The 13343-nt window shown below is 39.1% G+C and overlaps 1 protein-coding gene across 1 annotated transcript in view; it reads right to left on the bottom strand.

Moving 5' to 3' along the window:
- STMN2 (stathmin 2) overlaps positions 1-13343 on the bottom strand; it is a 40371-nt gene that overhangs the window by 7984 nt on the left and 19044 nt on the right. Inside the window, exons 2-3 of the mRNA XM_010221943.2 lie at positions 7890-7985; positions 7050-7222 (exon numbers count right to left, since the gene is read on the bottom strand). Of these exons, the coding sequence (XP_010220245.1) occupies positions 7050-7222; positions 7890-7985 (269 nt within the window). The remainder of the gene's footprint in view (positions 1-7049; positions 7223-7889; positions 7986-13343) is intronic.

Consider the following 13343-nt stretch of genomic DNA (forward strand, 5'->3'; position numbering starts at 1 on the left):
TTGGAGACAGCACATTCAAAACTAATTTGGCCACTAATAAAGAAAATCCTCATCCCCTAATTCAGCATTTACTGAATGTAAATTGCATTGGCACTAGTAAGGTTTGAATGAAATCTAAACCAGGCCTCAGGAATTAACTGCACACTCCTAACAAGATTTTCTTTTATGATATGCCTTAAAATGTGTTCTTTTTGCTCATTTAAAATGTTTAAGGCACCCCAGGTCTGGTGAAAAATACAGAGGAAGGGAGAGAGAGAAAAAAAAAAAAGAAATAAAGAAAAAAAGAAACTAAATCCCCAGGGCAGAGTTTCATTCAGGCTGATGCTCTGAACTCCTCTAATGCCATTGTACACCAGCTGTGTCTGCCTATTTCCCTTGTGCTCAGATCATTTTTTCAGTCCCCTCCTGACATTTTTGGAATAGAGTTGACATGTTTTTGTTCTGAATTGTGGAGTGATTATCCATTTCAAACCGATTTGGCAAAAGAACCTGGCCACCCTGTCTGTTCAAAGTCTACTAAACACCCAGAAATAGCTAAAATGAATGACCCCTGATTCCTAATGTAATCACCCCTCGGCTTTGTTGCTTGTGTTGGCATTTAGCCGTTGTGTTTGGACTGCCATAGTCTTGACATGGGATTCCAGCATAAGAAAAAAAAATTGTTACCAAATTTATTCCCAGCATTGTGGTGTGTAGACTGCTGGAAATCATATTCTCAACAGCTTGATTGTCCATTTCTAGTACACTTGTAATTGGCTCACGATAAATGCTTCTCTTATAGCTATTCATTTTTGTCTAAAAGAAACTTGTAACTCTAAGAAAATGAGTTAAAAAAAATGAAAATAGCATGAAAGATAAAAATACTAATAAGGAGGAAAAGAAAGAGGAGAAGAGAGAAAACAAGTGAGGAATAACTCACTGACTTCTTAAGGGCTTAATAATGCGTCTACAGTTGCCATCTCAAATGCTCGCTGTTGAGGACTAAAAATGTTGTAAGGCATTCCTGATAGAGATAGTTTTGCTCCTAGAAATGTAATAATGTGGCACAAAGATGACTAATACAGGCAAACATCTTATGACCTTCATCTTATATTTCTAAAGTATCATATGCCCCTAAACAGAAGTCTTCAGAGATGCCTGCTTCAAAAGAAATCCTGTATCTCATGATTAGTTGGTCAGATATAGATGCAGACATCTAAACACTCACATTAGGAGCAAAATTATCTACGGAAATTGGCTTTGGACTTATAATATTTACTTTTTAACTACTGCTCACAAGAAGAAAATCCTATTTGTCTGAACAACAAGTACTTTTATTTTCTCACATTTGTCGTCTTCTCTTTAACTTGTACACCCAAATATTGAAATCATTTATGCAGAGATAAAATGAACTGATTATTCTTAAAGGCAGAAAATGGGCTCAGGCAATTGCTTTTAAACTAGGGATTTTCTGCTTGAATGCGTTCACCTGACTATTTTAGATATTAGGATGTATGAGGTAGACTATCCCGTTACGAGAACTCCACCTTCAAAACACAATATTCATTCACTCACTGGATTTTTTTAGATTAAAACATTCAGTAGAAGCTGCATTAACTCTGATATGCCTTAGTGTATTGTATATTTAAAAGATACTATTAATGGATCAGATTGTGAAGAGACAGGATTAAAGGCTTCTACTGTAGTGTAAATGCCACAATAAAGCCTAGGTATTAATCAGGAAGAAATGATGACTTGAAGCAGTGACATTTTCAGAGGAAACAATATACTCTGGCCCACCACCTTCCCTCCCTGTTCCTCTCTCCTCCCCCTGCCCCTCCCCCCCCCCCCAAAAAAAAGTAAAGGAATAGAGTCAAGTCAGATCTCCCTCATTGCACAGACTCTTTGAATCTCTGTTCCTCACTGGAGTGTACTATTTTTAGAGTATTCTATTACATTAGACCCTGTCTGGCTGATGTGAAGACTCACTGTCCCAGACAGTTTGCATACACACACTGAAGCACTGTTCTTCTGCCAAAGCAATGGCAGACGAGAAAAAGAGGGAGGTTGCTCCTGCCCTGCAGGTCTACAGAGCAAACGAGTGCAATGATCTTCAGTCAGGAGAGCTAGAGCAGTCTGCAAGCAAAAGCTGAAGCTTAAATCCTAGTTCTGTTGAAACCAGTGTCAAATTTTCTAGTGACGTATGTGGTCCAAAACTGTGTTTAAACTTTGATGATAATCCTTTTGTCAGGAACCTTATTTCAGGAGTTTTGGTCAGGCTTGCTAAGGATGCAAAGGGAAAAAACAGGCTGCCCACAATGAGAAACAAGAAAACTTACTTTGATCAGTTCCTTTCTCTTCCTAAACTGGCATAAAGTTACAGTCCTCCAGGTTTTGGCTCACTGGGGAGAACAAGAGATGCCAAGCTGATGTAGCAGGCATCACCTGAACCATTTACCTGATGTCCCTACAAGCTTTTGAGGCATTTTTGGATCTACAACAGTTAGATGCCTGGCATTTTAAAGTAAATGAGGATCATTTTGGCAGGTCAATTTGTCTCACAGTATTGGGATGGCTCATTGACGGCAGAGTATATTGCAGACTTCTAGGAGAGGCTTTGCTGGCACTCTGTGTGTTATCTCTGCTCGTGACTTTGAATCCTCTCAAACAGACCTTTGTGCCTAGCATTGAACCCTCTCCTAGCAGGTGATATGGGCATATAACTGACAGCCTAATGCTTTTTTCTATTGCATGAGAAATTGCCAACTGGCTTGCAGTTTTGGGCAACTATTGTCAAAATTGGACGCAAAGCACAATATATAGAAACACTATGGTGTAAATGAAAATGAGATAAAAAGACTTTAGTTTTTATGCTGTCCCCACAAGTCTTGCTGGGATCTTTCTACAAAGCGACTGCACTTCATTTTGTACCTTTGTACTTTGTGTCTGCACAAACACAGCCAAATAATAGGTGGGCAAGAAAGGAGGACGATGCCTTGGACAGCGCTTCTCCTCCCAGCCTGGCCTGCTCCCTCACAAATGGGATATGAAAGAGGGAAGTAGGAATAACGTGGAAGAATGTAGCTTCTCACCCCTTTGGGGAAGGGAATATTTTGTGCCCAGTATATGAGGTATACGTCATGCACGGTCTGTGTGACTAAGCTGTCTTGGAGACTTTGCCCTGAGAACAAGTACTTACTTAAACGATCATTATTTTATAAGGTCTGGATCCTGAATTATTTCAGTTTAAAGCATTTCATGGGGCCTTCCTCCAAAGGTCACCTATGAATGTTTCTGCTTACAGGTTAATTTTTAAAATAAAAATTTTAGTACAAATTCTGAGGGAAGCCATTTAATGCTGTGGTGGGACAGCAAGTTTGGTGCTGAGCTGGGCTCCCTGGGTAGCTGAGTGAGCTTGCCCAGGCTGGGTGGCAGAGTGGGAGCACCTCATAGCAATATAACAATGGCATTAAAAGCTCATATTGCTGTAATCATAGAACCAGCAGAATGAAAGTTAAAAAATATGGTTGTTCTTCAGCATTACGGGTGGTGCTAAGCGCTAGGGACTAACCTGATTAAATTTCATCCACATACAAAGCTGTTAAGAGGATTTAATTGCATATAGTTTCTTTCCCATAATCCAAAATCTAGTAGAAATGTGCATCCCCTTGGAGTTTCATTTTCATGCTAATAAGTTGAATAAAGGCAATAAAGATATATAATTCCATGTAGGGCTTTTGAAGTCTATGAATCCAATGTAATGGCTAAATATTCAGGGCTAGTGGGTAGAAATTGATAAATGCTAAATGTTCTTTGAGGAATAAACTTCTGCTGCTCACAGTGTTGCTGTGGCCTAATTTCTTAACTGGGAAGGGTGGCAAGATCTTTTTGAATATCTACCAAGGTATGAAAATATAGCACACACCCCCCTAAAAATAATGGGATAATAACGGCATACTGTGAAGAGAATTCTATAAATGGAAAGGACAAATCTATAACTAGCCAAAATGTCTCTCGCTATGTGGTGTAAAAGAAAAAAAAAATCCCATGCATCCAGATTAATCTGAGAGTAAGGGGTCACTAAGAGGGCCTGTTAAGTGAGGTAAAATTGAAAAAAACTGGGGGGACAAATTGAAGAAGGACTGTGAACATGTATGGGGAAGTATAGAAACAGGAAATAGCATTAATAGGAGACTGCTAAAGTGCATGGATTGGTGTAGATTTTCTCACAGGAATTTGAAAATGTATTAATGAACACTGTCTAATTAGCAGAGCCTAATTCTTAAACAGTGTGAAATCAATTATTACTTTTACAAAAATGAGAATTCTCATCCATTCGTTATACTTGATTTTAATTAGATGTGTACTGGAGGAACATGATTTAGACTGGTTATGCCTGAGAGCTATGGTGCATGGATAGGAAAGTGTGCTAATAACTGCCATCCATGCGAGATCTCAGAAAAAAATATACTCGGTTTGTCTAGAAGGAGAAAGTGGAAGATGCTTAGGGAAAGTGTAGCTGAAGTTCAGCAAATCTGCCTGGTCCTTCCCTTCATATATCTTTGTCATTTCCAGCTGTCATCAGGTTATATATTTTCTGACCCAGAGGTTGCATCCATTTTATCATTTTCTACAAGCAGTGTTCCATGGATTTTGCAATTCTCTTTTTCAGATAATTAATATGGTAGGGTCCTCTAAACATCCTGTGGCAGGAAATCCAACACCTTGATCAAGCAACTCATGCAAAGGTTATCTCTGTGTTTTGAACTTGCTCTCTGGTTGTTTCATTGAGTGTTTCTCCCTGTCTGGATTGCGCAAGCCATAACGTGATTGTTCCTCTTCCTCTTTGCGTTACCATTCAGGCCTTTATAGACTTCTATTTTACTTTCCACCTTGTCTGTTCCCAGCGAAGAGTGGGGAGCCATTTAATATATCTTCTTATGGATTTCTATTCCTCTTTTTTTTTTTTTTTTTTATCTTTCTCTGCACTATAGTCTTTCAGACCCAAACTCCAAGGCAATATTTGGGATGTGGGAACACCAGGGATTTTAAGGGTAATGTAATGAGTTTTCTGCTTTGTTTTCTGTTCCTTTCTTAACAATTTCTGCTGCAGTGATGATGTGGAGGGTCTTGTCTATCAAAATAATTCACTTAGTTATATGTTCATTCATAGGAAGGGAAAGAAATGGCTGTATTGTTAACACTGATTACCATTAATGATTTTTCCTTTAGAGGAAAATCAAACAGTAATCAATGAAGCTAAATGAAATGAAATTTCTGGGACATACAGTTTATATTTTCTACTAAGTATATGCATAATATTGGGTTTCTTAATTGCTTCCATTTTTTCTGTCTCCATTTCTTTATTCAAGTATTTGTCTTCAGGATAGAGGCATTTCACACATTTAGAGTCCTTGAAGTATATCATCATTTGGACACATGAAATCTCATTTTGCTGGATATGTACTAGAGCAAATGCATATTCTTTTCATATATGGTCAAGTCCTTGTACTAAAACACAGAGAAGTAAAACTTAAAGAAGCAATATTAGTAATGTTTATAAATTAAAGCACATAAATTCGTGCATTAGCAAGGCAGCAGGAATAGCAAATACTGCAGCGCTTCAATGTTCGGCTAAGTGAATTGTTCAAATGAGTGAGGTTCTGCTGAAAGTTAAAAATAAAGGTCAGGCATATGGGGCACATGTCAGTAGTCCAGATCTACCAACTTCAATGGACTGCATTAGGCCACAGCAGTGTGACTGCTCCATTGATGCTCCTGGAAGTGACAAATTGATCCGGCGTGACGGGAGTGAGAGAAGAATGGAGAGCTTTTTTTTGTGCTAGGAGATGCTTCATGTGGTATCTATGGTATGGCTGTTGTACCTGAACATCTCTAGACGTTTTTGCCCACGTCTGGAGAAGATTCTGTAAATGTCATTTTTTACTGCTGGGGCAGATTTGCCACAGAATAATGATGTCAGCTGATTATTACAAAAAGGCCTTAGCACAAGGAAATGGGTTAACCAGCACAAAGGATTACCATGGCTGGAGTGTTTCTGTGGCCTTTGCAGCCAGTCATGACTTCCCTCAAATGGTGCAACACTGTATAAAAGGTTGCCCCATACAGAAGAGCACCGATTTCAGATTAAAAGAATCAGACTGCCAGTGTGAGCTGCTTGTTAGCTTTGTCGGTCCTCCTCTGACCTATGTGATCTATAATCTGGTCTTTTATCTTCTGGAAAAAAATAAAGCAAGAAAGCAAGCAAGCAAACAGGCAAGCAAACAAAACAAAAATGCAATCTGAGCTAGTTCTGACTAAGAACAAATATAAATCTGTCCCAGAGAAAGTTTAGCAGGAGTACAAAATAAGATGTCTTCAATACTACTATCATCATGAAAGACAAATAGCCCATGTGGTCTTAAGACTGCATGCACCTTGCATTTGTAGGGTCAACAACTTGGTGAGGACAGTCTAAGAACCCTTCCAAGCTCTGTGTGGAAAGCTTAGGAATTGTGAAATGTGAGTAAGGTCATGAGGAGGAAAAGACTTGTTCTGTAGATAACCCTACAAGGCCAACATTGAGGAGTGCTGCTGGCAGTGCTTACTTAGCAGCTGTGCATCCTTCAGGAGAGTGGCCTGGAGTGCTCCGCATTCAGGGCTGACCCTCCATCTTGCACAAAGCAGACATTTTAGCTGCCTAGACATTGTGACTGATTTCGACGGACACCACAAGATTTCAATATCTGGTAGCATGAACAGTAGCTTTTTGATCCCATATTCCTCTCTTAGATACCTGAAGAGTTGCAATGATTTTCAGCAACTATTGTATGTGGTCTGAGTACAACCTAACACACAGAGTAAGCATGTGTATTGAAATTCCCCTGGGCTTCTTGTCCAAAGTTATTTCTATTTTACGATCCATATCCCCAAACATCAAACCAAATCAAGTTTGCTAGCAAAATGCTGAAAAAAATGCAATGGAAAACATACCAACAATTAAGAAACTTGGCTGTTATTGCATACATGAATTCAGGCATAATTATGAACATCTTTGTAAGAAAACATACCTTTCTCCTCTCCTCTGCAGCTTCCAGCTTTTTCTGGATCTCCTCAAGGGAGAGTTCTTTCTTCTTTGGAGAGGCTAAAGTTCGTGGTGCTTCTGAGACCGGAGATGGTGGCTTTAGGATCAGCTCGAAGGCCTGGCCGGAGGCACGTTTGTTGATCTGTTTAACTTCCATATCTGCACAGGAAGGTAAGAAATGGTAAGCCCTTTGATACTGCACTGATACTGAGGAGAGAAGCAGCACAGACAGTAGCTTAGGATCAGAAGTGCACACAAAATATTTAGCATCTTTGCCTTTGCCAGTTTAAATGAAATGGCAGATTATGGGCTGGAAACTGTTCTCAGAAGAGGTACATTCCATTTGATCTGTTATAGCTTACTTTTATCTTAATCTTCAAAAGATAAAAATTTACAGTAGTTCTGGAAACTTACTGGGGCTCTGTGTTATTCCAAACCCCTGAGAGAAACGACCAAGCTGATTAATGCTTTAAGCATTCTTTTATATTTTCTTGGTTTCTTCAAGAATTATGTTAGCTGTGAAGATCTCAAATAGGTTGCACTTCTCTGGGTACTAAGTTGAAACTTGAACTACAGAGTAGTTGAACTACAGTTCAATTTTAAAGGGCTTGCTATAGCAGTTGAGTTAGCAGGTATCAGCAACAAATATCTAGCAGTATGAGTAATAACCAGTCAATAGAAGCTAATAGTCAAAAACAGCAAATAATTGTTAAATCAGCAAAATAACAAAGGACTAACATTAGATACAAGGAGAGTGAACTGAGTCATTTCCCAGGATGAGCACATAATCTGACATGAAAGGTGATTTCCAGTGAAAGTTACTCACCATCATACTTATAGATGTTCATGTTGCGAGGTTCAGGGTAAAAACAAGAGCAGATCAGGGAGAGCATGGACAGCTCCTTCATCTTTTCCTTGTAAGCTGAAAAGATAGACCTTGTTAGCACACGTCACTTTTCCAGTTGTCCTTAGTGAGCATCTAACTGAGATGACTGGCTAGTGACCAGAAAATCCCACTATTTCTTCTAAAACCAGAACCTTTATCATTTGACAAATATGAGATGTACAGTACTGAGGAGGCTCTTTCTGGTCTCTCACATGACTTCAGCCTTGGCTCCAATGCACAGAGTCCCTTTTAGTTTATAAAAAGAGAATCTTGCTACCAGGAAATTTATTTAATATTGGAATAGTGCCATGATCCCACTGTGTCCTGGCAGGTGGAAACAAATAAAGCTGTTATAAATTCTATGATGTATCCAAATGCAATATAGAAAAGCTCCAAAATGATGCCCATGTGTTGCAGCATAGGCAAATCCTAAAGACATTATCTGTTACAAACGAAAATGTCATCCAGATAATTAACAATAAAACCAGAAATACAGATAAATTTATAAAGTTCTTAGCATGATGTACTTAATACCTATAATTACTTGAGACAGAAAGAGCTTTTCTTTCTGCACTTACAGGCCAAAATAATTTGCTTCCATATTCATTTCTGGTGTACATCATCTGATACAATAAATACCCTTATGATTTACCTTTACTATGAGTGTGCATTCCAATAATAGTTACAGAGCACTGTCATAGACTGAGGAGGAGTTAGTCTAGAAATCGCAGGACCAACACTCGACCATTATATAAAGCTTTGCATTCACTCTTTACAGTTGCTATCATATCTGTTTATAACAAGGGAAAACAGAGAGTTTCTTGGCAGGCCAATGTCAGATCCCAGACTAGAACTAGCTCTCTAGAATCCTAGTACAACTCCCCAGCCACTGACCACATTTATAAACTGTGTGTATTTGCGACTGCTGCAGAAACCATCCTGACATGCACAGATCCCTGCTACTATTGAATCTGCAGCTACAGAGGAAGACAGAAGGTTGCTGCTAGCATGTGAAAACATGGCTTAAAATATCATGGTGACCGAAAGCATTATAATTAATAGATTGGACAAAATTAACCCTTGGTATTACTGAAATCAGGACATCCCTTGGTCTTCAAGATTCTTATGAAATTGTCATTTAGTCTTTGAAAGACTTTAGATGGTGTTCAAGGTGGTGGTACTTGAATGATTCTTGAATAATACATAAATTCAGGATTAGATTTCCATTAGTGGATGACCTGCTAATTAAGCTTAGGAGAGAAGGGAGATCTTAATCATGGGACACTAGATAATCCACCCAAAAGACAGTTTTGCACAAACCATTGGTAGAAGCTAACATCTTACAACAAGATTGTGTTCAGTAAACTGAGTTTGTCATGGTAGCTGAGAGTGACAAGCGCTTCTTTCGATACATAAGTATAAACCTGCACTGAATACTCAAAAATCCTCTGGAGAGAAAAATGACATCAAACTGATACCTGTTAATAGTTAAACATATCAGTGTCAAGTAAAGCATGATCTAAAGTTTGCAGCAAAAAAAGTCTGACGGCCAATCAGATAATTTCAAGTAGACTTATCAGAAATGTGCCAGTCACTGATACCTTCCATCTTCCTGTCAATCACATTTATAAGCACATTTATTCATGTCCCATGAAATACTCAGTGGATTCACTCCTCAGTTAATAGAATCCTTTGAGAAATTCAAATGGTTAAGGAGGCGTCTCCTGCTCTAAAATTGCCAGACAATGTTGTTCATTTAGGCTCCCATCCAACAAAGCATTTAACAGCATGCTTAATTCCAAGCACCAGTCACAGCTCTGTAGTTGTCCTTTGAGGAAGGCTTCTCCAGCCAGTTGCCCACAGCACCAAACTGCACCATGTTCATCAGCCAGCTGGGTAGTGGGCACACATGGGACCTTGTGGCTTTGTACATTGGAGGAGAGCCTTAGGACTTTACCCAGAGGACACCTGGAGCTGCAGTTCCCTGGAAGGTTGCTCAACATACAGAAAACAGACTTGTGGTTGTCTGTGAGGGTCAAGGCCATTGGTGTTGCCCAAGAGCTAAACATTCTTGAAAGCTTGAATTATTGCTACAAAATAACCTGGAGTTATTCTTCATAGAAAGAGACTCGTAAAGAGATGCCCTAGGAATCCTGCCTTTTGGGGCCTTTGTTGTTATGTTTTATCTTTGCTTGACATTGAATATTTCTTGTTTTCTAACAGCATCTAAAACAACTAGAGAAAGATGTTTGTTCTTCCAGCTTGTCCCCTGCAAAACATGGCCTGAGAAAGATACGAGCGTGTTCTGCTCTCTCCCGTCATTGTGAGAGCTGCACTGACAGCACGATGGTTGTCCTATTTCCTTCTGGCCACTGACAGAATTAGAGTGAAAGCACTTTCCATGCTTTACAAGCATTACATTTTCTTTTTCCATGGTATTGATTTAGCCACTATTTGCCCTAGAAAGTCCTTCGACCATAGTTAGAATTTGACTTGGATACACACAGTATGTTCTGGGAACTCCTGCAGCCCTGGAAACCAAGCAGCATGTGGATAATACTGCCAAGTGCAGGAAAGGATTCCTACTCTGCCTTGGGCAGCTGTCACAAGAGCGTGTAACATATTGTATAGCTGCAGTGCAGATAATACCAATCTGCCATTTGGCGGATTAAGGGCTGAGGGCCTCAAGGGAATTAAGACCTGCAGCCTTCCTCGCGTGTCCAGCTCTTAACTGGACTTAACTGTACATAGAAATGTAGCAGGGTTGTTTGTCGAGGCACAAAGAAGTAGGCACTGCAGTGAGCCGTCTTGTTAGAAGGACTGGCCGGGGCCCAGTAGTTCATGACTGAAAAGGGAGCTGAAGCGTGCTTCCCAGAGGCCTAAGGAGTGAGTGTTGCAACCAGGCAAGCACGTTTTCTTACAAAGCAACATTTTCCCATTCACTCTTGGGCCAGAAGGCCAGCTGCACTATGTCGATGCAACATGCACAGGACCCCAGTGCGTAATTGAAACGAGCACAAAAATCATGTCTCTTACAGAGGAGCTTTTAAAAATTGGTAAAGAGAATCAGTGATTGCGACAAAGTTTATTTCCCAAATGTGTTGGGAAATGGGTTGCTAATTACACAGCAACTTGTGCAGTCATGCCAGGTACATATCACTGCATTAACGCTGCAAGTTAAATGAAGGAAAGTACATGATGTTAATCGTAATAATACAAAAGCTTTGATAGGCAAATTAGCAGGAAAGAACAATGTTGACAAAAGACTGCAAGACAATCTCAGTCATATATAACAAGATTTAAGTATTGAGATGCATTAAAGGCTTGAAAGGCAGGCAGAAATAGAACACAGAATTTTGTTAAAACGACAAGAGATTTTAATACTGGCAGTTCCTGCAGTTCTGCCGTGAATACACTGGTATTTACAGATCTTAAGTTTTGTCATTTTGTGAAATGTTATCTAATACTCCTAAAAGCCTCAGTGAAGTAGAATGTCAGAATGATCTGAAACTCATAAATGCACAAGTGTTTCTATGTGAAACCCAAAAGCACCTCCTTAATATCATGGTTTTAAGCTGATCTCACCACTTCCTGAAAATTATGTCACTGTTTTTAATAGCCATGTTTAGACACTCTGAAGCCCTTCCTTGCTTTGGATGAGCATTTCCATGTTTGCTCTTTGTAGATTCTACTTGCTGATCCAGATAGGATCTGGAGACTTTCAAGAGCTACCGATGCTCATCTGCATTAGCAAGCAGGAGGCACAGCAGGATTAGATCCATGGAGGGAAGACATTATAAAAATTCAGTACCCGTGCTGTATGTATTTTGTAGGTCTTTTTATAGGTCTTTCTTCTTTCTTTTTTTTCTTGCTTTCTTTTTTTTTTAAGACTAATTTCATCCCTTGGGCTGTCTGACCATTCATGGCTGGAGCACAGTAGCACAGTAGATGACTAGAGCACTTTTTCCAATTTCATTACATCTCACATATACCAGTTTGCACACTCTGAGACAGCTCTGCAGTGTGAACTCAGTCATGATCAGTATGGAGATACTGATAATTCACTTCAAAAGCCCTCTCTGACCTCAGATGATGCATTTATTCAGATACATCCCATATTTCTCCAGTAGTGAGAAAGCCAGTCCACTGCTAGCCCTCCAGCTCATATACCCATCAAATGAAGCCAGTAAAGAAGAGTCCTACAGCTGCTGTTAATAAAAGTCAGAAAACAGTTATTTGCTGTTGGCAGAAATATGGAGATTAGGAAAAAAATGGTATAACCACCCTGTCTGCTTTCATATGTTATCAAATAGCTACCGGGATTTTTTTACAGAATACAGTGTAACATGAAAAATTGTCCAGACTACAGGGCCACAGGCAATTTGGGTCACATTTTGTTCCTTGGCTAAACACAGTTAGGACAGATTGCTGTGTCACAGCAGAGATCATTATTCTTAACCAAATCTATTTTTAGCACATAAAAGCAGAGAAATAAGCATAAATGTTACTTATAATTAACATCTGATGAATGCGAATCTCTTGATTCCTTCTGCCTTATTGAATCCAGGCCACAAATAACAAACCGATATTGATTTTTGACACTTCAAATCCTAGCCAACTAATTGCTTGAGGTTTTGCTTACCTGTAGGGGAAACAGAAATTCTCACAGTACCCATAGTCTGTATGGAATTCATAACAGAGCTCAGCCCAACATTCCCTTGTCAGGCACCCATGAAAGAGTCAGCTTTCTGAGATGAATCCTAGTTGCTGAACTGAAATCCCACTTTTTTTTTTTTTTTTTATTTGGAGAAGACTGCCAGAATAGGAAATAAGATTAGATGAAGCATGAAATGAAAGGTACGGAAGATCTGTTACAAATATTTTACATTGATTTCTCAGGGTTGTTACTGACAAAGAGGTTTGTTTCAAATATCACTTGGTTAATGCTCCCTTTGAAGTGCTGGAGATTTTGGGTTGTAAATGAAATGCTTTTAGACATGAAAAGCCGTGTTATTTTCTGAAGACCATTCTGAAGATAATCCAGCTGGGTTTTGGGTTATTGACCAGTAGTTTGTGGTTTTTTTTTTTTTTTTTTGCTAATCCATTTTGATAATGTGCTGCTTTCTTTTCTATCAAATGAAATGGCGTTATATGAGCATAGCTGTAATTGACTCTTAACAGAAGTAATCTAGCTTAGTCCTATAATAAGATTGGTCTGCTCTGCATTCAATTCACATTTTGGTGTTTTCCCAGTCTTTTAGATACAATTCAGACTAATCTCCACGTATTTTTAAAAGCATTTTCATTTTTCTTTTTTTTTTCCTTTTTTTTTATAACTGCCTTGTTGGTGAATCTTTCTAAGGGAGCACAAGAGACTAAATTATGGCTTCTAGT

Source organism: Tinamus guttatus, unplaced genomic scaffold (assembly GCF_059628265.1).
Source record: "Tinamus guttatus ecotype Peru unplaced genomic scaffold, ASM5962826v1 Tinamus_guttatus_pri_ptg000156l, whole genome shotgun sequence".
NCBI classification, from domain to species: domain Eukaryota; kingdom Metazoa; phylum Chordata; class Aves; order Tinamiformes; family Tinamidae; genus Tinamus; species Tinamus guttatus.